General features: G+C 35.4%; 1 protein-coding gene across 3 annotated transcripts; it reads right to left on the reverse strand.

The window, feature by feature from the left end:
- Positions 1 to 211: 211 nt before the first annotated feature.
- On the reverse strand, positions 212 to 19,007 carry RRG (sporulation protein (DUF155)). Of its 3 annotated transcripts, none has more exons than XM_082894325.1 (8): positions 18,570 to 18,995; positions 13,508 to 13,619; positions 9,610 to 9,769; positions 7,928 to 8,076; positions 5,896 to 6,047; positions 1,979 to 2,093; positions 906 to 1,005; positions 212 to 692 (listed from the first exon to the last, which is right to left on the reverse strand). In XM_082894325.1, the coding sequence occupies exons 1-8, from the start codon at positions 18,845 to 18,847 to the stop codon at positions 574 to 576; spliced, it is 1,185 nt and encodes a 394-aa protein (XP_082750451.1). In that variant the 5' UTR covers positions 18,848 to 18,995; the 3' UTR covers positions 212 to 573. The 3 variants fall into 3 exon arrangements, with proteins under 3 accessions (XP_082750451.1, XP_082750452.1, XP_028078887.2); XM_082894326.1 differs by having other exon boundaries at positions 13,508 to 13,636; positions 18,570 to 18,975; XM_028223086.2 differs by lacking the exon at positions 906 to 1,005 and having other exon boundaries at positions 18,570 to 19,007.
- Between the last annotated feature and the right edge of the window lie 2,415 nt (positions 19,008 to 21,422).

Genomic DNA, 21,422 nt, shown 5'->3' on the forward strand with positions numbered 1-21,422 from the left:
CTTCAGCTGGCAACAATGAATATTTCAATCTAGTGTCCTACACCTACTCAGTTCAATGTTCTATCAATTCAAATTTTTACTACCAAACATCTTAAAATTGGTCAATTTGGAAGGGACGCATTTTTTTCCTTGGACCACCCAAACAGTATATGATTTCAAGATGAACCAACTTACAAAATGACATAGTAAGTGCAACCAAGCAAGCACTCTATGAACTAATTGTCAATATTATGTACAAAATGAAGATCTTGTTCAATTATCACAAAGTACCCAAATACCTCACAATGAAATCCAATTATAAACATTACATAATGATGAGGTTTTTCTGCGTATCTCATTACATATCAAAAAATAAATAAAAAATTTCCTCTGCTCAAGCCATCAATTTAGAAGGCCATCTTCTTAATGAAACTTAAACCTTACCCAACTATTGCCAGAAATACCAAGGTCAATGAATACAAAACAAGTGTTGCTTTGCTTGAACTGTATGGCTGAATTTTAATACAGTGATATTTATTTGCTGTTGAATACGAATATTGTGTACCTTCTGATCACATTGGAACTACAGTTGATTCACGAACAATCTCGTATACTGATATAATATTTTCGATACTCAACAAGAATATGATGCACCATTCCAGGAGATCCGACCTTCTGTTTTGGAGGACTTCCTGAAGAAAGTGAATGTTGTGCTGCCAAAAAGAAAGGCAAAGTTTTTACCAGTTAACAGACACTTTTTTATAAAATTATTTACTATAATAGTAACATATATGGAAACATGAAGGTGATGACCTTTAGACATGGCCAAAAATATTTAAGTGATAGAGACATGAGATAAATTTGTCATAAAAATCCTGATGCAAGTAGGCCTATAACTATAAAAATCCTGATGCTAGTTTACACACATGAACCACGTTGCTCTTCTAGGTACCCAATCCGCACAAGAAATAGTGGATCCCCAACCAATCTATAGAATGGTGGACTAGAGCTGAATTCTCTCTGAGCCTGCAGATTGTGAGAATAAGAGCCAAATTGTGTTGAACAACTTGAAGGAGGATTTGGCCGCAAGTCGGTCCTTTGCAATGATTTTAGTGAAAATTTTAATACTAAAGGATGGTTTGGGATGATCTAAATAAGTGCACTTTTTAACTTTTTATGAAAGATGGGTTGGGTTAAAAGCGATGTGTTAGAGAGGTGATGTGACTTAAATAAGATAATGTGACTTAAATAGGATAGTGACTTTTTGACTTTTTAACTTTTTTGGATCACGCCAAACAATGCCTAAATATGAGGGCAAAGACTTGAATTTCCACCAAGTTAGTTGATGCCTCAGGAGCACCGAAGACCAGTAAACTGTTTTGTTTAGTAGCATATAAATTTTTTTTTTTTTTTTGGAACATATTGAACACCGGTAAAAACTTCATCCAAAAAAAAATAAAGAAAGGAAAAGGAAAACAAATAGCTAAAACCAAAAGTTATATAAATTGTCATACACATACAAACACACATGCTGGAGCTCTAGACCATATGACATCACAATAGCTGCTACTCTCATGATGCAGAACTAAGTCAATGTCAGCATGTCTTTTTTCCTCCAACTCAACCATGCACTAGCCAACTAAACCCAGGTTGTGTTTGAATCATGCACTTGGGTAGGGGTTTGGAAGGGAATGGAAAAGGTGAGGGAAATGTGAATGAAATATAAGCTCATTTTTTTCTCTGTTTCCCTCACCTTTTCCTTTTCCTTTCCAAATCTCTATGCAAATCCATGATGCAAACACAGCCTAAGGGTGTGGTGTGGTTTTTACTTCCACATTTGTTCATATAATACTGGTTACTTTTAGCATTTTATCATCACTGCTGTGCGCCCTTCAACTATATAATATCATATGATGCTAAAGAATACTCAAATGTTAATATCCAACAAGAACCAACCTAAACATCCATATTAGGAAATATACAAGAGGCTGAAATATACCTCCACAAATTTCAATTTAAAATCAAGGTTTCCAAATCGCTGAGTGACCTCATACTCATCCCGAAGGTACTCAAATATTTGACCATATTTTGCATCTCTCCAAGCAATTTCTGACCTATATAATGAACACACAAATTAATTCAGAGGCTGCTACAAGCATAGGAATAAACTCATTTGTTCAAAATTAAAGAAAGCAAAAATAGGAAGAAAAAAAAATCTAAAAAGTTCATAGGATTTCAGAGTTTGAATTAATCAACTAGACTTAAAATTAAATGCAGGGGCAACATCATCACAGATACATCAACTGGATAGATAAGGAAAAACATAAAATTCTTGATAAGTGGTCTATTGACTTAGGACTAGAAGACATAAATGGAATGTTAATGCAGTTTAACATATCAGAGCTATAAACTTCCAGATGAACCCAAACAAAAAATAAACAAATAAATAAAATAGAAGTATGCAATTGCTTGTATATTTGCAAGTATCGTACACATATATGAGTTATACATAATAAACAATAAATGCCATTTCATATTTCAAATGTATCCATTTTTTAAATGTATGACTTCTACTTCTTTTCTAATCTAGCAAATAAGTCTACAATTCCTAGGCTTCAAATTTGGTTTGATCCCATGATGCGCATGTAAGGCAAACTAAAGCAGAAATATTCAACCAAAGCAAGTAATCTTAAGTGGCCAAGAAGTTCTCAGAGCATGGCGTAACTACATGTTAATGAGCCTGAGCCCAGACCACATTGACTCTCTCCCCACCACCACTGCAGACCACAGAAAGTCCCCCAACCCCCACACAGTGTGGCAAAAAGTTAACCTGCAAGATATTATTTCAATATAATTGTTTCCCCGTCACTCCTCCAAAGTTAGGTCATTTTGGCATGCTCTGTATATGGAGTTGGACCTAAAGGCCCTAGCATGATTCCACATTTCTTACCTTGTGACTAAGCTTGTTTGGTTCTGGTTTTCAAAAAACTGTTTTCAAAAAATTTTACTTTTTTACTTTCCGTATTTTAATGTTTTCAATGAATTTTTTTAATATTTTAAGTAATTTTTTTTAATTTTTAGACACACTTAACATAAATACACTTAAAAAGTATAATATTTATGAAAAAAAAATGTTTAAAAAATTCACTAAATACCAAAAAATACAAATATATATATATATATACGAAAATTCAGTACATTTTTCATATTTTTGTATATTTATTAATTTTTTAAAATCTTTTTTCACAAATATTTTATTATTTAGATACATCTATGTAAGTGCAGCTAAAAAACTAAAAAAAAAAATTGCTTAAAATTTAAAAAATATTCACTAAAAACAAAAAAAAAATGAAAAACAATAAACACAATTTTCAGAAAACTGAAACCAAACACATTCCTTGCCCCTCACATTTAGTGTATGTTCAACCACAGTGAGCCTTTTATGTCTCCATCACTCCAAAAGTTAGGCCTTTTAATGTGTTGTGTTTTATTTCTTCTAATCGAAGATAAAAACAAAAGAAATTTTGTTTCTAATCTATTCAGAGTTTCTACATCCTAGGTGTGCACCTTATTTTTTAATTTGTTTTTGATAAGTAAAATCAAGTTGTATTAAAAGAGCACCAAAAAGGGATTCTACCCATGTGCAAAAGGGTAAACCATGATAACCTATACCCCACAATACAAAAAAAGGTGCATGAAAAAGACTCCTTCCCCCCCACCACAAACAAAAACAAAAAAAGAACGAAAAAAAACTGTCCTATGGATTCTTACAAATTAAGAGAATCAACAAAATTCACAAAATAATCAAGGCTAGGTGTAAGTAACTATCCCCGAACACCAACTATACAAAATGGCCCATAAAACAAATTTTAAGTCTATATAAAGGCTCCTCTACCACTTGAAAGGTCCTCATGTAATGCTCCCTCCATAATAGCTCCATCAAGCACAAACGAGCTAGCAGTCAAGCCTTCCCTCTCTGCTTGTGGAGTTGTGATGGTAAAGAGTTGCTGCTTGGAAACTGGGGGGTGTTGCTACCAATGGAGAGGGTGGATGCTGTGAGTGTGCAGCTGATGGAGAGAGTGATTAAGTTTTACTGTTTAAAAAGAGGCGCTGATCCAATGTGGAGGTTATCTAATCTTAACTTACAACTTTACCTTGAGAACCATTGTATGCATGAAATTGGGCTGGGTCAATTGGGTCATTTGAAACTCTGCCCAAGCCCAACCCAAACTTAATCTATGCTTATCATATTTAGGCCAAGCTCTATCAAATGCTCAGACCAGTTTATCCAGGTCCAAACAAAAATAAAGTTGGACTTCATTGCCTGGGTGGACTGTGTTGAACACACCTGACTTGCATCCATAAGCATTTTTTTCCCCAAGACTCTCCTTAATCATGATGGGCTTGGATTTACTCGGGTAAAACCCCCACCCATCACCCTTAATCCCAACCCATGGTGGAAAAACTTTGTCCAGGTAAGATATAGGTTTCTTGAATTTATCACCTATCCAACATAGAAATACTCTAGCATCCTTCCCAATATTGGAATAGGCACATCACAGATCAATCCTACATAAAGATTATCTTCGAATATAAAAGAGTAAGATATGGTGACTTGGTGACAAACAGAGATAAGAAAGCAGGTGACAAAGGCAAAGTGTTTGAGACCCTTAATAAAACCCCCACAATGATGTGGAATGATTGGTGTCAACTTTTGATTTGTCACATACTCAATCATGTGGGGCTTTACTTCCTTGCCATATGATTGTGGGTGCATTTGGGGGTCTCAAATGTGGGTCTCTAACATTACCTGGTGACAAAGGCAACCAAAACCAAGAAGATACTGGAACCTAGGTACTCGGTACAACCTAAAAAGCTTTTACCCACCAAATCAGAATGCATTATCAATTTAGGCTCCATCTATTTCACCGTAAAATATTTTACACCATGTAAAATGATTTTGCCCAAAAACAAATTTTTGTTTTTGTTTTCCTGTGTTTGATTAGCATTTAAAATATTTAAAATATTTTCTACAACAAAAATTTCAATAAAGAATCAATTATAAAGTAAATTTTAAAAAGAACAAAGAAAATTAATATTTATACATAATTTTCATATAGAATTGAACACAAATGATATGGCAATGTCATTCTTACAACTTATGAAATATAGTAATGAAAATTTGAACTTTCAATTAGTGAATATGAATGTAATAAATCATTATATATAAACTGTTTGTATACAAATTATGTTTGTATATCATTACTAAAGAATAAAATAAGACAAGGATTGAATGTAACAAAAATGACAATTCCAAAACCTAATTCCGATCAATTGCTCAACCATAATTTATGTATAGGTATAGGTATATATATGTAGAGAGAGAGAGAGAGAGATAGAGAACAAAAACGTTCAATGTGTATGAAAGTAATGAAACTTGATACGTACTTCGAGTAGTATCAACCATGATGAGAGAAAAAAAATAACTTATGGAATTTTTAAACGTAAATAAATCTACACTATATGACGTAAAAAATATTTTACTTACTTTTTGGCCAACCAAACAACGGAAAATAGGTCAAATATTTTAGGGAAAAATATTTTACGGCAAAACAAAGCCTTAATGGAAAATTGTTTTCCAAGACCTTCATGGGCATATTGTGTCCCTACTTTTCTTTACATCCTAATGAACACATTTTATTTGTAAAGGAGAAAATGTTTTGAATTTTATTATCAACTGAACTTTTTTGACCTAAAGAGGAAGAAGAGCCTATAGTATCCAATCTAGATCCTTCAAAATTATCTCAAATTATGCACATGGAATGAGAAGCATAAAAAAAAAATTTTCCAATTTAGCATACTCAATCATGGGTAAAATGAAATAGAGGCTCAACTTTATATTACATAAAACATTACCTGTCAAAAAGTCCAACTTTGAGAATCACATCAGCTAGATTTGAATTTGCCTTTCCAACGAGTTGAAAGAGCTTCTTCCTCTTCATTGTGAAAGTACCAGTTTTTTCCATACCACGATTTATATCTGTAAATTCTTCAACCATACCATCAACCTGAGAGAGAGAGAGAGAGAGAGAGAGAGAGAGAGAGAGAGATTACGAACAACTCCAAATTTGGATTTAGTTTCCTTCAAAACTAAATTGCCAATATAGCATGCTGTGTCAATAAATAGTAACCATGATTCAATGGCAGTGACAAGCAAAACACATCTATGATACTTAAAAAACAAACAGTCGAACAAAGAATTGTGTTGGCTCTTTTCCATGACAAAACATTGATGGATAATCTTGTAATTTGATATTGCAAGATATTTGAAGTTGTAAAGATGTTTGAAAAAGTTTGATCTTTGTGGAACATAGCAAAATCATGCCAAACATTCGAATGATGGGGTTGAACGTTCGAACGTTGGATTAAGTTCACCCGTGTGTTTAACATTTGAAGTTCTATGTTAGAAAGATTGGTTAAACATTTGACATTCAGTCATTACTTTGCCCAGGACCAGTGTTTAATGTTTGACACTCATGCGAAGAACACTCAAACATTTGCAAGTGCAGTGTTGATTCACAACGGATTTTCAGGGTTAACTTCAAACAGACATATCTCCCTCATCCAATGCCAAATTTGAGCCCATGACCTACCATTGTAAAGTTACAAAAGTCTACTTTCCAATGGCGCTGATTTCGTCCAAAAAAACAAAAATAAATAAAATCCAAGTATGTTATGACTAATGATCAAACGAGTGAACAATGGTCGAACAGTCAAACAGTGTTTTTGTATGATGCCGAATTTTGTGCATCTCACTTCAGCGCCAAATTATGAAGTTTTCCATGCCTTTCAAGTGTATCTATTAAGATTACAGACTTCCAAAGTGTCGTCGTTTTTATTTATTCAAAAGGTTTAGCGTTTAATGAATGATTCAGAAAGACGGTGGGCCTCTCTCTTGTGCAAGAGATGTGCAGCGACTTCACTTTTTCCCATGTGCTTTAAGTCAAATTGTAGAAAAACATTTAAGAAAATGTTAAGAGTTATTATTCAAATAGTTGTGAAAGGATGGGTCTTCCTTGAACATGACTATAAATGTATATATACATACATACATACATAAATAAAAGTTTACACTCCATATGGGCCAAAAGAGAATTTTAGCTTCTGCCCATGTGACTTAGACAGAAAAGATCTTTGAGAACATGGAGGCTGAAAATTTTATTGGTTATATTTGATCTAGCATGTGTATCAAAAGGGTATATGAGTTTAAGGTTTTTGGACTAGAAAAGCAAATTGTATGAATGTATTCTATGTACAATAGAGAGGCTGTGCTGAGTACTATTCATTTCCTCATCCTTACTCTCCGTCAATCCAATTCAATTGGAGCCACCGTGGGGTGGAGAACGCACAAGAATCCGTGGTGTTATGGTTGGAAGTTGAGTATGTATCCTAGGTAAATTGTTGCAAGTTACTTCATGAATAGTGGATTTGATTGCAGGCATTGTGCCCATAGTTTTTCCCTCTTGAGGGTCTCCACGTAAATTTGTGTATGATATTGTGGTTGATTTATTTGTAGTTTGATCTTGATTATTATGGCATACACATACAACAATGGTGGATGATTTACTAGCTTGAATTTCCTATTTGATTAATTTTCTTAACACTGCTCAAACGTAATTTAGTTTGGGCCAAAATTTCAATTGGTAAATTCTTGTTTGAACTTATTCATTTAATTTGGGCAGAAATTTCGACTGGTTGATAAATTTTTGTTTGGGGCAGAAATTTGAATTGGTTGGGCCAAAATTTTTTCTAGGCTATATCTGTTACGGATTTCAGAATCCATTCTACAGCAGTTTACATTTGGTTCCATATCTCATTTTTTTCACTGAATAGCTCAGATAATTTTATTAAAAAAATTAAAATTATGGAAATTTCAAAAAAAAAATACCTGTGATACAAAATAATCCAGAGCAATACTTTGACCAAGCACACTACCAATAATGCGGATACTATCTGTGTCCAGATTTTTCAGAACAATGTAGTCTGGGCCTCCCTGCATATCCTCAATCAACGTTGGCTTCTCTTTTACAGCATAATCTGGGGGGGAAGTGGAAAGCAAAACAAAAATTTGCATAAATCAACTTATAAGCTACCCTTTTTTACAAACAACTTGTAACTTACTTTTCAAAACTTTAAAGTGAGAGCATGAGGCTTAACAGAGCACACAGGGCTAAACACATAATATGAACATTTTTTTTTTCCTTTTTCGGGCTAAATAAGAACACTTTAATCTTAAATCTTAACAAATATAGCAACTTATGGAAATGGAATGATCATAGAACTGCAGAATTAACAAGATGCAACATTAATGAAGATGTGTGTAAGTAATAACAAGGAGGGAAAACCAGTATGTAGAGTATTTTTGAACTGCAGTTATGATCTTGAACTATGGGTAGCTAAATTATGACATGGCAGACAATGAGAGATACTTTTTCATCTTCTCATTTGATTTGCTAGAATGAAAACAACTAAACAATTTCAAGAATATTAAATTTTTTTCCCCTGATTGACAATGGAAAGAAATAAACCTAAGGATCAATGCAAGAAAGAGATCACACCTTTCAAAGACGACAACATAAAATTGCCTTTTTTTGGTGCAGCTTATGGAGGGTGTTTATCTTTCTTTTCTAATTTTGGAAGTTCAAGCATTTGGTGCAACTTCTGTTTACAACTTATGAGGCAAAAATAACGTAAATACACTAAAAATATATAATTATTGAAAACTGGTGAAGGGATTTTTTACCTTCTTCACTTAGATTATCAACTTTTAGCTTGTCAAAAGTTGCACCAAACAGGCCTAATGAGTAATTCATATATCTTGTAGTGTTGACAAAATAGTAGTATAGCATATTTTATAGCAAGAAGAGAAAGAATGGGCAAAAAGAGAAATATTATTCTTGGCCCACTTTGAGACAAAATAAGAAGGTGCAAATTGCTCCACTAGCAGCACTTCTAGGGGGGAAAACACATGTTGATATAGTGTCTTTTTTAAAAAAATCCAGTGGGGACAATTGCTGCCAATCGTCTGATGTCGATCTGCCCATGGCCCCATACCTTGTTGTCTAGAAAGAGCACAAACTGATTCTTCTTGTAGATTTTACTATTGAGCTCAATTTTGATGTTGAGCCCTTTTGACCTCTTTGGATTTTGTACATATGTGGCGTCCCTTTCAGCACTCTTTAATACAACTTATCTTCACTTGTCAAAAAAAAAAAAATTCACTGATTAAATAACTAACAGGGCCAACTAAAGTCCACAATATGCTGCAATATAGACAAGTTTATTATCTTGAACAACCAGAAAATGTCTTGTGGTCTTCTATACATAGGTGTCACCGACAGAGCTGTTTTCTATGTCACATCTATACTTAACAGTTTTTTGGATAAGTCTCCATAAGGATATATATAATATGAAAGATAAGAAATAAACGTCAAATAGTAACTCTCATGCTACTCAAAGATGTAGTAAAATATTAAACTACAAATGTGGATGCAAACAATAGGGCATAGTTTAAGTCGAAATCATTTTCACCACCTTTGTCAAAAGAAAGGTATTTGGAAAGAAACTTACCATCCTTCCTCATCTCTGGAAGCAATCCAGAAGCATGCCTTCTAACAATTTCCAAATAAAATTCAATTTCATGATCCTCGACATTAAACAGGACAGCAGACCCATATTGAAATACAACCATATAATGGCAGCAGCTCACATTTTCTTCAATTCTAATGCCCTGAAGTAAAAAGTTTCACATAAGCAAAGGGCAATGAAACAGACACCTTTCCAATTAAAATAAGGGTTTTGGAGCTGACAGTCTATTTACAACTCAAAATGTACCCACATAAAATATAGTCAATGGGCACTAACTCACATCTCAAGCCTTGTCCATTGCTATGAAAGAGTACTAAATATTAGTACCATAACCTAAACATGGCAATATAACCCACATTTGTACTCATAAAATAATTTTGACAATTTATTCAAGTTAAGTTAAGACAATTAAAACCAACGGGTCCCACAAGACTTATGATGCAAAGTATAAGAAGCTCAAAGAAGGCTAAATTCAAAGAAACGATAATATTTGGACATTGGCATGATTTTAACAAAAAACTTACTATAATTATGTTTCTAGTATTATTAGAGACCTATTTTATGATTATTTTTATGTTTTTTAGGATTTTTAGGTCAAGGGAATTTTGGTAATTTTCATATTTGCTGACATGGCTATAAGCCCATGGATTGTCTTGTGAGTCAAATTATTTAATTAATTTTTATTTGTATTTCTTATTTGGTCTTGAGTTAGTTTTGGAAGTCAAAGTAGTTTTAGTAATTTCTTTTTTTGGTTCTAGATCGTTTACAAAATCTCCTAGTCTCCGGTGGTCGGCTAGGGTTTGCAAAACTATTTTGGTGATTGTTTTGGGTTCATGATCCATCTTTGGTGGTTATCTAGGGTTTTCGAGCCTTGTTTGTCTGAGGCTCGCGCTTCTACTCCAATGGTCGTCAAGGGCCCACGTTCCTACTCCAATTGCCATCTAGGGTTGGCAAACTTCTCCAATGGTTGTTTAGGGACATTTTGAGTCTTATACGGTGGATCGACGGATCGACTACAAGTTGAGACCATTTCTAGAGAAGTCTGCAGTCTGCTTTCATGATTTTCTGAGTCTGTGATCTGCTTTCTGGTTTCATTTTTCGGGACTTCTTGGTCATCGTTTCTTATGTTCGACTTTGTTGATGGGTTCACCTGTCATTTGTGATTATACCTAGTGTTTTCTTGGCTGGTGGGTTCTTAGCTTTGTGCATGTTTTTCAAATTGTTGGTGGTGGTTTTTGTGTTGTTTCTTTCGATTCTTTTTCTTATGCATTGAACAATGAGAGGAAGGCCTGAGAATCTATTAGTGGGGCCAGAGAAAGGTCATCGGCAGCGACTTTTGTTTTTGGGGCCATGGTCTTTTGAGATTGATGAGGCGGTGATGGATGGCATTGGTCATAGTTGATTGCCGATAGTAAAAAGGGACCAAGGATTGCAAAGGGAGGTTGGTTTGATCGGATGTGAGGTTCAGTGGCTGGTTTCCAGACTGAGATTGGTGGCGGCAAGTGACGTGTCAGGCACTTTTTTGGGTTGTCTGTGGGGTGGACGATGAAGCATGGCGTGTTGGGTGCAAGCTAAGCAAGGTGGTCAAGTAGTACAAGTGGTGACCACGATGGGGGTTCAACATCAACAGGTATTTATTCCCGAATCAGAGGATGAGTGGGAAGAGTTGGCATTGGTTTTGGAAGGTTTTAATCCCGGCGGTGGATGGGTTTGTTGTCATTCGAGATCGGCAAACGGTGGAGCTCGGTGTAGGCAATTACCTACGCCGGTTACTCATGGTGAGGTGAGGCCACTAGTGGTGGCACCACAAATGGGGAAAAAGGGACAGTGTGGGCGGCGAGATTTTTTGCCACAAGGTTTTAGGCGAGATTGGGGGCAAGATCATCAAGGCTACGGGTGATCTTGGCATACAATTGTGCAAAGAGTCATTAGGATGGAGGGCTAATGTGACAAGAGGGGGTTGGGCTTGGGTCGAGAAAGAGGTTTGGGTCATTCAAAGGTCGGATCCTACTAGGCCTCTTGGTATGGGGGTTGGGTTGGGCCGAAGGGGGGACAGCCAACGTCGGTTTCAGCGAGCTGGTGTGGGGCAACAGAAGGTAGGTTTTTACATAATGGGCAAAGCAATGGGTTTGGTCAACGAGATAAGGGGGACTTGGGCCGCACTAATTTACGTGTGAACCCACCTCTTCAGCGGGTGTTTGGTTCTTTTAGGCAGTCGCTCAAGCAAGGTGTGTCTGTGAATGTGTTGCTAGGATGAAAAATCCACTTCACATCTTCTACTTCATTACCCTATGGCATTTGAAGGAGGTGTTGTGCAATTGGAGGGGGGTCGGGTGGGAAAAAGATGTCGGAAGGCCTGGCATCTTGCGCCTTTGTGTTTAATGTGGTTAGTATGGTTGCAACGTAATTGTCAAACTTTTCACGGGCTAACGGTTCTATTGCCTTGGTTGAAAAACACGTTTTTTGTGGTATTGTATAGTTGGGTGCCGAGGAGAGTGGCACCGGATTTATTTTCTTTTGTGGAGTTTATTGATTCTTTATATGTCTAGATGTAGGCTTGATAACGCTATTTGATTTGTTCGCATCATCTTGATGCTCTCTTTCTACATTATTTATTAAGAAAACAAAATTTAATAGAGTTGATATTTTACAGAATTTGAAAAGCATTGAAACTTTCTTATGAATTGTGTGATGCAATCAAAGCTTAGGTGTAATGCCTAAGGGATTCTAAGAATGATTCATAGACTTATCTTCTTCTTCTCTTTTTTCTTTCATGCACACATACCATAATTACTATTCTCGGTTTACTATTTATAGCCCTCTAAAAGTGCACTTTTCAATCTCAAAACCCTATTCAACCATTCACAAATCAACTCTAATCCCTTACCCTACGTATTAGCCTTCAATTTAATCATTAAAACCTAAATTACTCACTGTTTAGGCAGTCAACTAACCTCTATTTTGAAAGTCCAGCAAGCTGTCCTATATAACTTGCCACGTCAGCATCACTAAGGGTATGGTTCCCACAACCATACCCCCTCCACTGGACTCAATAGTTGCACCCTGATGCTACAAAACCTGCCTAGGCTGAGAACAAGGCCTAGGGCACCTCGAGGTTGGTGCTTAGGTCATGGAACGTCTGAGCAACCCATGACCCTGCACGTGATCATCAAGGACCTGTGGATTAGCGGCTAAAGTTGAGAGTATCATCATAGCTGCCTTGCTCACCGTTCAAGGTGGGCCCACTCTAACCATTCTAAAACGAGAGAGACTCACCTCACATAGAGTCAGCAAGGGTTAACAAGTTCACACCTTTATTGGACTTGGGTGAGCACACCTAGTACAGCTTTCCATTGCTTTACAACCTTTTCCCCCTCTATCTAAAGGGAGATCACCCCCACCAAGAGAGATCATACCATTCCTTCATGGAGTCATCTCCCTTGCCCCTGACCCGTTGAGAGGCTTCAACTCCATTGTTACAGCCACTCTCTCTCTCTCTCTGTCTCTAAGTCTGCCTCATCTCTCTCCCTCTCCACGTCTGGTCATCTTGTATCATCTTTGTGCCTACCATGATTCCCCCGAAGGTCCCACAATCTACTGCACATGTGAACCCTCCATAAACGCAAGATTCTTAACAAGCAAGGCTTTATAGCTTAGATCAAGAATACACAAGTTTCAGTGTCATTTTTGTAGCCAGCTAAACAAGACAAATCGAAAAGTGGGACCACATTCCCCTTTTACGCTATAAAAAGTAAGTCAATTACATCATAGGATATGACCACTTAAAGGAGAAGTCAGTTAAAAAAACAAAGGAAAAGGAAGAAACAAAATCAAATGACGTTGTATAATAATGTATGTAATGTTGATTGACTATTCTTACAGTAGTTTTTGAAGGGAAATTGCAGAATCTGAGAGCAATATAATTTGATGAGCGAGAGGTGGGAGGAACAACGTTGCTCAAATTCTCGGCATGCATGCTCTTCAAATCAATACTGCCAAAATCATGAATCTGAGAAAGCAAAATCAGAAAGAACAAAAACAGAGCAACAAGGAAAGGTGAGAGAGACAGAGGGAGCCCTGAGACACAAAGCATGCAGAGGATAACACAAATAAACTAACCATCCAAACACCCAAAAAATTTACAACAAAACAAAATCATATAAAATCAACAATACAAGAGATAAAAAAAAAGTAGTTAGTCCTACACAAATAATATACACAAAACAAAACAATGCAATAAGAAGGGAGGAAAAAGTGGCTAAAACATTCATTTATTTTTGGGTAAGTGAATTTGTATAGTTGGTATCAAACAAGAAACTTACACATGTTACAGTTTACACCAAGAACAGATTCCAAGGAATCCCCATCTTTAGGAGGTATTTCATTAATTTTAATTTAAATCATCAACTAAAATATGCAAGCAGAAAGGAAAGTGGTGTTTCAGATTTATATCACTTGAGTCATCCCAACATCAGACTTTCCTCAAAGGTAGCTTCAATGAACTAAACTTTAAACTGACCAAAGTTTAGAAATTCCAGTCAGATAATCATTAGAAGTGAATTAAGAGAAAAGGACAGAGAATTTTAAGTGAAATGTATTTCAATTTAACCTCACAAGAGACAACAACTTGTGAAGAAGGTAAGAACTGACATATTTTTATTTGTTCCACTGGAGTACCATGAATTTTTAACAAATCTGTCAGCACAGAAGTAGCACAATGTTGATTGAACAGGAGGTAGGACAAATATGCACGGTAAAGAACCACAACACAAGGATGCTGGCAGGTAGAATAGAGTCAACAACTTCTAAAAATTTATGTATTCAACTTTCTTGTTCGATACGAAATGTGTGAGAAATCCATAGACTTCACCATTATCTGTCAAGTTTAACTCCAAGACACATGTTCACTAACTTCAAGCCAAACCCTATAAGTTCATAGATTCCTTTTTATGAGAATCAGTCAAGTAGACTCCAAACTTCCCAACAGGAGTGTGATCATTATGAGACATTGTGGAGAGTGGAGGATGAGTCGGCTGGTTGGAAGAAGCCTTCTAGGAAGTATAGTGGTCATTGAGATGGTGCTAGACCATCTGGAAGTGGACTGGGTGAGAGCAGAAATGATCTTAGAAAGAGAAAAAGTAGTAATGGAAGCCTGGAGATGGAGAACAAAAGCGTTCTCACCAGAGAGTGAAGATTAATAGGAGGCGAAGGTGGAGGCTCACTATTTATACAGGGTCAAGCTATAGAGGCCAACTCACCTGGGTCACAAGGCCAACAACCTCGATGTAAATGCCACAACTAATAATGGCCCCCAAATTCTCAAAGGATTTAAAGGTAGTCAAGCGTGCACCTCAAGTATGAAAACGTACAGAACACAGCATGTGTCATTGTCTTGGTCTATGATTGTCTTTTTGATGAGGTCTCTTTCTAAGATGGATCGAGTTGCAAGTCCATCGAAGAAGAGTCATATGAACCCCACAACGAACCCTCAAACTCGAGCCATCAAGTCAGAAGACCTAGTGATACGATGCGAGGATCACAAGGTAATGCTTGGGAGCCCGATGACCATAGCATCAACCTCAAGGTGGTCATAGGCATCACCCTCAACCTAGGTTTTCATGAGCAAGGTTTTCAAATGCACAATTAGGGCATGCATTGAGGCGTGTTTTAAGGCGAGGTGTTGATAAAACACACTGGGGCGCTCTTTATTATGCTTGACACCAGCTATGCGTAGGTATTTAGGTCTAGGGAGAACACCTCAAGTGCGCATCTTGCACACTGAACGTTTTTTCCAAGGAGGTGGTGCCTAACTAGATTACAAAAAAAATTTAAAAAAATTGAGAAAGAAACGAAACTTGGCTGATATGCTTCAAATCAAAGATACATTCAAAGGGATACAAGTCTTTTGCTCTTACGATTGATGAACAATTCAAAATTCATGGAAATCTGAGCTGCGATCTTCGATGATTAGGGTTTTCAAGTATCTCTCTCTCTCTCTCTCTCTCTCTCTCTCTCTCTCTCTCTCTCTCTATTCTCTGTCTCCGTTATCTTTGGTTGTAAAGAATGGGAGTCTCTAACTTCTTCTTTGTTGGTGAGAGGCATTTATGATAGAAGAAGATAATGACTAATATAAAGGCCTTTATTTATTTATTATTTAAAGCTCTCTCTCTTTTCAGTGGATCTTGCCAACTTCCAATTTCTTGACCAGAACCTTCATCATTTATTAAAAGAAAATGGCCTTTAATATTATCTTTTTTTGAAATTAATAACCATCATTTTTATTTTATGCATACGTCTATGTGTTTAAAATATTAATCACACTTTTTAAGATCATTTTTTTATAGCTTATTATTTTAAAAAACTGTGTTATAATTAATTAACTTTATGTTTTATAAAAGTAAAAAAAAAAACTAAAACTCAAAAAGCTTACGCCTCAATGCCTTGAGGCTTACGCCTCGCCTTGCGCCTTCCCCTTTGAAAACTTTTTTCATGAGAGCATTAGGGTGCCATTAGATAACCAAGTGTAAACTATGAGAGTATGCTCAGTTGAGCCGATGGAAGTCTAAACATATTGAAGCAAGCAGAGATGGGCTCACTGTGATGGAGAGTTTGCTCGACTAAGGGAAGGCGGTCAAACTTGACAAAGAAGCTCCTTGGAAAATGCACTTGGCTTGAGGCTAAGACACCATGTCCATTAGTCTTGGCTAGTCGACGTCTATCATAAGGAGATAGGTGGCACATGGAGAGATCTCATTGGTCCAAATGCCACCTCACGACTAACGGTACTAACAAATGGGACCAAGGCTCATGACGAAGATGACATGCTGAGAAATGCAACTGACATAGCTCACCTCGTGGACACGTGGGCCCACATACCTACAGCCATCAATTAGCAATAAGAAAAAAATGAAGGATCCTTATGCATCAACACTGCATGGTAATCATTCCATCACGACATGAAATGCTCCACTGCATTTGCATCAAACTAAGGTTTTCCCCAGTTGAAGTGATGGATTGGATGCGGTAGATATCTTAGCACATAATTTTGCAAGAGAAGGCCTTCAATCACACTAACAGGTAGAATATTAGTGGTTCTTTGTATGTTTGTTCTATCCCAAAAACACACAACTAATAAAAATACATTTGGTAAGGCTCCAATATGCCATCAAGGCAAGGTTGCAAGCAATCCGATAAGGTGCAACATCTATATTACATGGACTATTCAAAATAAAACAAATATCTATGTCAAATGGCCAACACTTCGACAAGGGTGTGGGATGTGTCTTATACTTCCCATCAAACACTTCTTATATATTTCTATTTAACACTATCATTATATGTATATATTGTTGTACAAATGCTATAAAAATGAGCAAAATGTCCTTTTGACACTGTATGTTAACATCAATTTTTTTTTTTTAATTATAAATTATGTTAACATCATTTTTCCTCACATAATAAATTAAAAATACGAAAATACGACCATTTTTTGCCAAGTTTATGCACCCTTAAATTTGAGATTTGATAAATCCAACCTCTAGATATATACCTGACACTCTCCAAGGCTGCAAGCCCATCTAACATAGAACAACTAATAGAATTACCAGCTGAAAAAGAACAACCTTCGACTTGTCTTCATGGCACCGGTTATTTCAATTAGCAAATACGTGTTTGGGTGGCCCTAGCTTCTTGAACTCAATTGCTTTTGATTGACTTCAGAGATTTGGCACCAATAAGAAAGCCAAGTCTTTGAGAAGACTTTGAGGAATGGTGTCTTCTTTTCACTTTTATGGGTTATTTGGTTGGAGCGAAATGCCAGGATCTTTGAGTACAAATTTGAGGAAACTGATTCTCTACAGGGTAGAGTGTGATTTTCATCCTCTTTTTGGGCTTCGGTTTCTATTCCTTTTAAAGAGATTTCATTATCTTTTATCTCCAATAACATATCTCTATCTAAAGAGACATAATCCTTTTCAAATTCTAGTACAAGGGGCAATTTGAGGACTTGAATTTTTACTGTCCTTGTTTGTTACTATTCTTCTTTTCTGTTCTGGGTTGTGTCATTTATATGTCCTTTTTTTTTATTTCCATACATTACAATTTGATTTACTAAATACCCATTGTTTTATCATCCATTCGTATTTGTTCATCCATTAGAAAAGGGTACGTTGACTTTGACATGACATCCTTGAAAATGACTTTGTTGGTCTTTATGCGCTCTATATGGCAGTACGCCTTCTGGATAAAATCAAAGAAATGTTTTTATTATGCAAATGGAACTAAATGCAATCACAGAAGGAAAAATAATAACTAACGTACAAATTTCCCATCACTATATGCAATTACACACCAATTCCAGCTGAGCAACAGAATTATTTCTTTGGTAACGAGCGTATTGTTGCTCCAACTAGTTCCCTAGTACATGAAGTCTCCCATCGCACACGTACAAGGTACTTAACAGACATAGACCCAGTGAAAGGGGGGCGCTTATCACAGCTCAACTTGTAAGTTTAGTTAGAACAATACAAATTTTATAAAGCGTCTAATGACATATATATAGAATTTAGAAACCAACAAATACAACCCGCATTCCATGATCCAAAAACTAGAAATTTACAAATGCTGTCCAACCTTTTATTCCAAGAATACCTTCACATCGAGCAACTGAACTATCCAATAACAATTTAACGGTTTTTCCCACTCCAATTTTCATCAGTCATCAAATAAAATAATGGGGAAATTACAGAACAGTGGTAGTTTAGAAAAATAATTGCAGATTCATGAAAAAGTAATTATTAGTATTTATAAAGTTTACCATTGATTTGTAATAATTTTCTAAATCCAAACAAGAAAAAGTAAAATTACAAACACCCAGCAGCAGTATAAATAAAGATATGCATATATGAGGTACGTAGCAGATTGACGGAGATTATTATTATTACCTGGTGCAAAGAAAGTAAGCTTTGATGGGGATTTTGGGGGTATCCAGATCTTGCTTGGAGTCCAGAGCAACAAAATTAGGGAGCCTATAATAGAAATCATTGTCATAAATGGGTGATGGAGATGGGAGTGCAGAAAAGAATCGATTTGTGGAGTTTGAAGAAACCAAGAGACGGAGAGGATTGAGAAGGTGAGGAGAAATGTTAGGGTTAGTGGATTTGGGTATTGTTATTATTCTCGCCATGTTCGACAGGATCAGGGAAGCTCTCCATCTCCCCATTCACTGCTCTTTGATTAATACACTTTTTTTTCTCTCTCTTTTTCTCTTTCTCTCTTCTTCGTTTTCTTTCTCTACTATTCATTCATTCATGTGCCCTTCTGGCTTAACCGCTCTTTGCCTGCCTACTAGTTCATCGATGTTGTTTAGGGCTTATTTCATTGGACAAATTCCACTTTAAACAAAGGTTTGGCGTACGTGGCATTACTCATAAAATATTATGGATGTCAAATAAATTATCAAATTTTTTATCAAATCTCTCGCGGATATAAGAATCATACAAATCACATGTGTGTAGATTTTGCACCTATATGAGATGTTCAATAGAAAATTTAATAATTTATTTGGGGTCTTTGGCCTAACGCTTACCCCTTCCTATCTATCTATATATCCACCTCGTAATTATTTTAATAGGTTATTTTAATTTTTAATTATTTTAATATATTAAAATATTTGTGTTTTAGAAGTTGATTAAATTTTTTTTTATAGTTATATGTGATATTTGTGAGAAAAAAAATAAAATGATTATGAATTTGATATGACATTTTTTTTGTTGACTATTTTAAATTATTTTATCTTTTGTGAATTTTAGCCAAAAAGTAATAAATAGGGTCATTCTATTTACACACCATCCTCTCTCTCAAGGCAAACCTTAATTAATTTATTTTTTATTACAATTTTAACCTTAAATGAAATAACTATAGAGGACAAATTATGATACACACCATTTGTGTATTTACCATAAAGGACAAGAATCAATATAATGTAAATCATCAATTTCAAACTTGTTCTTTACGCATCTTCTCTATCAATAATCCAAAACCCCTAAACCAAAATCAAAAACCCTTCAACAAATAATCAAAAATATAGTATTATTGAAGATTTTGATTGGATTCAATGAAGGATGCATCTGACAATTCTCATTCGGAACAATGGAGCAATGAAAAGGTTTTTTTTTTTGTTATTTTTGTCTTTGTTTTTGTTTATGAGTGGTAAATCGGTGTTCAGTTAACCAGAGGTGAATAATATATCATTGTTCGACAAACAACAATCAAACAACTTACATTTGTTCGACGAACTACAATCGAACAAATTACATATGTTCGACAAACTACAATTGAAAAACTTACATTTGTTCGACTATCTAAACCGAACAACTTGCACTTGTTCGGATTACTATAGTCGAACTTTTTCATTTAATTCGACTCTGTACTGCCGAACAGTTATAAAAAAAAATTCCATTTTTTGAGAACTGCGCATCCGTGGAATGCAGTAATATTGGATCTGGGGGTCTTGTTAACTACACGAGTCAATTTATTACTAATGAGGTGGTTTGGGGCTGTGGTCAAAGAGCTCAAGACCCTTTTTTAAAGTTTTGTAATGGTGGAAATAGGTACTGTATATAATTGGGTACAGCACTTTTCTTTATCTTCAAATCAATTAAATTTGGCGGCAAGAAAACTTCATGCAGACAAACTGATTATATTAATTTATTAGAAACTTTCCCAATGTGGGGGAAATTAAGGGGAAAAAAAAACATATATTGTTCGACAGCAAAGAATCGAACAAAGCATTATAGTTCAACATTCTAGGTCCGAACAAGTTCGACAATAACAAGTCGGACAAACTGATTTGGTTCGAAATTCAAGTGTCGAACGAGCCCGTACCGCTTTTGGCGTTCGAAATTACAGTGTCAAATGGTTTGGAACTGATTCATTCATGGCAATGGTGAAAAATACATAAAACCCTAAAATCTAAGCGAAATGAGAACTCACCTACTACTTTACTTAAGCACCAACGACGTCTTCACCACTGCTTCACTCTGTGTTGAGCACCAACACAATGTTCGCCGGTTGAAACTGAGAATGGAGGGGGGAAGATGGACGAAGGTGGGTGTGTGAGGGTGTGTGAGTGAGTGAGGGTAAATATGGGAGTTTGAGTGTATATTGTTGTGGATAGGTGTATGAGTGAGGATAAATATGTAAATTTGTGATGTGTGATGAGCAAAATATATATTTACTAAATTATTAAAGGTGTGCTTTTAGAAGTAGTTTGCCTTGAGATAAATTATAGTGTATAAATAGAGGCACCCTAATAAATAACCTTTGCCAACCAAGGCCATTATGGTTTGGCCTACGTGGAATTACCCTCTCACATCTATCTATATATTATATATGTAAGAGGAGATTTTTAACTTTTAAATTTCATAATTTTTTAATTTTTAAAAATTTTAAAAATCTTTTATAGACTAGCTCTTATTCAAGCAAAAAAAATAAAAAATAAAAAATAAAATTTAATATTCCTTGATTTATGACTTTCAAATTAAAAGTATATCAAATCTAAAAAAAAAAATTATACTAATCTATTTCAAAATTCAAATTTAAGAGTTATTAAATATGAAAAGTAATCTATTAATTTAAATTTAAAATTAGCACAATATAATTTAAAATTATAATGATCTATCTCATTACTTATAAGTTTTAAATATAAATTTAAAATTATCATAATTAACTTATAATTTTTGCATTATTGAGCAATAATAGTGACATTGATATTATTTATATATTTTACAAAAGAA

Source organism: Camellia sinensis, chromosome 11 (assembly GCF_055761805.1).
Source record: "Camellia sinensis isolate YWXY chromosome 11, ASM5576180v1, whole genome shotgun sequence".
NCBI lineage: Eukaryota > Viridiplantae > Streptophyta > Magnoliopsida > Ericales > Theaceae > Camellia > Camellia sinensis.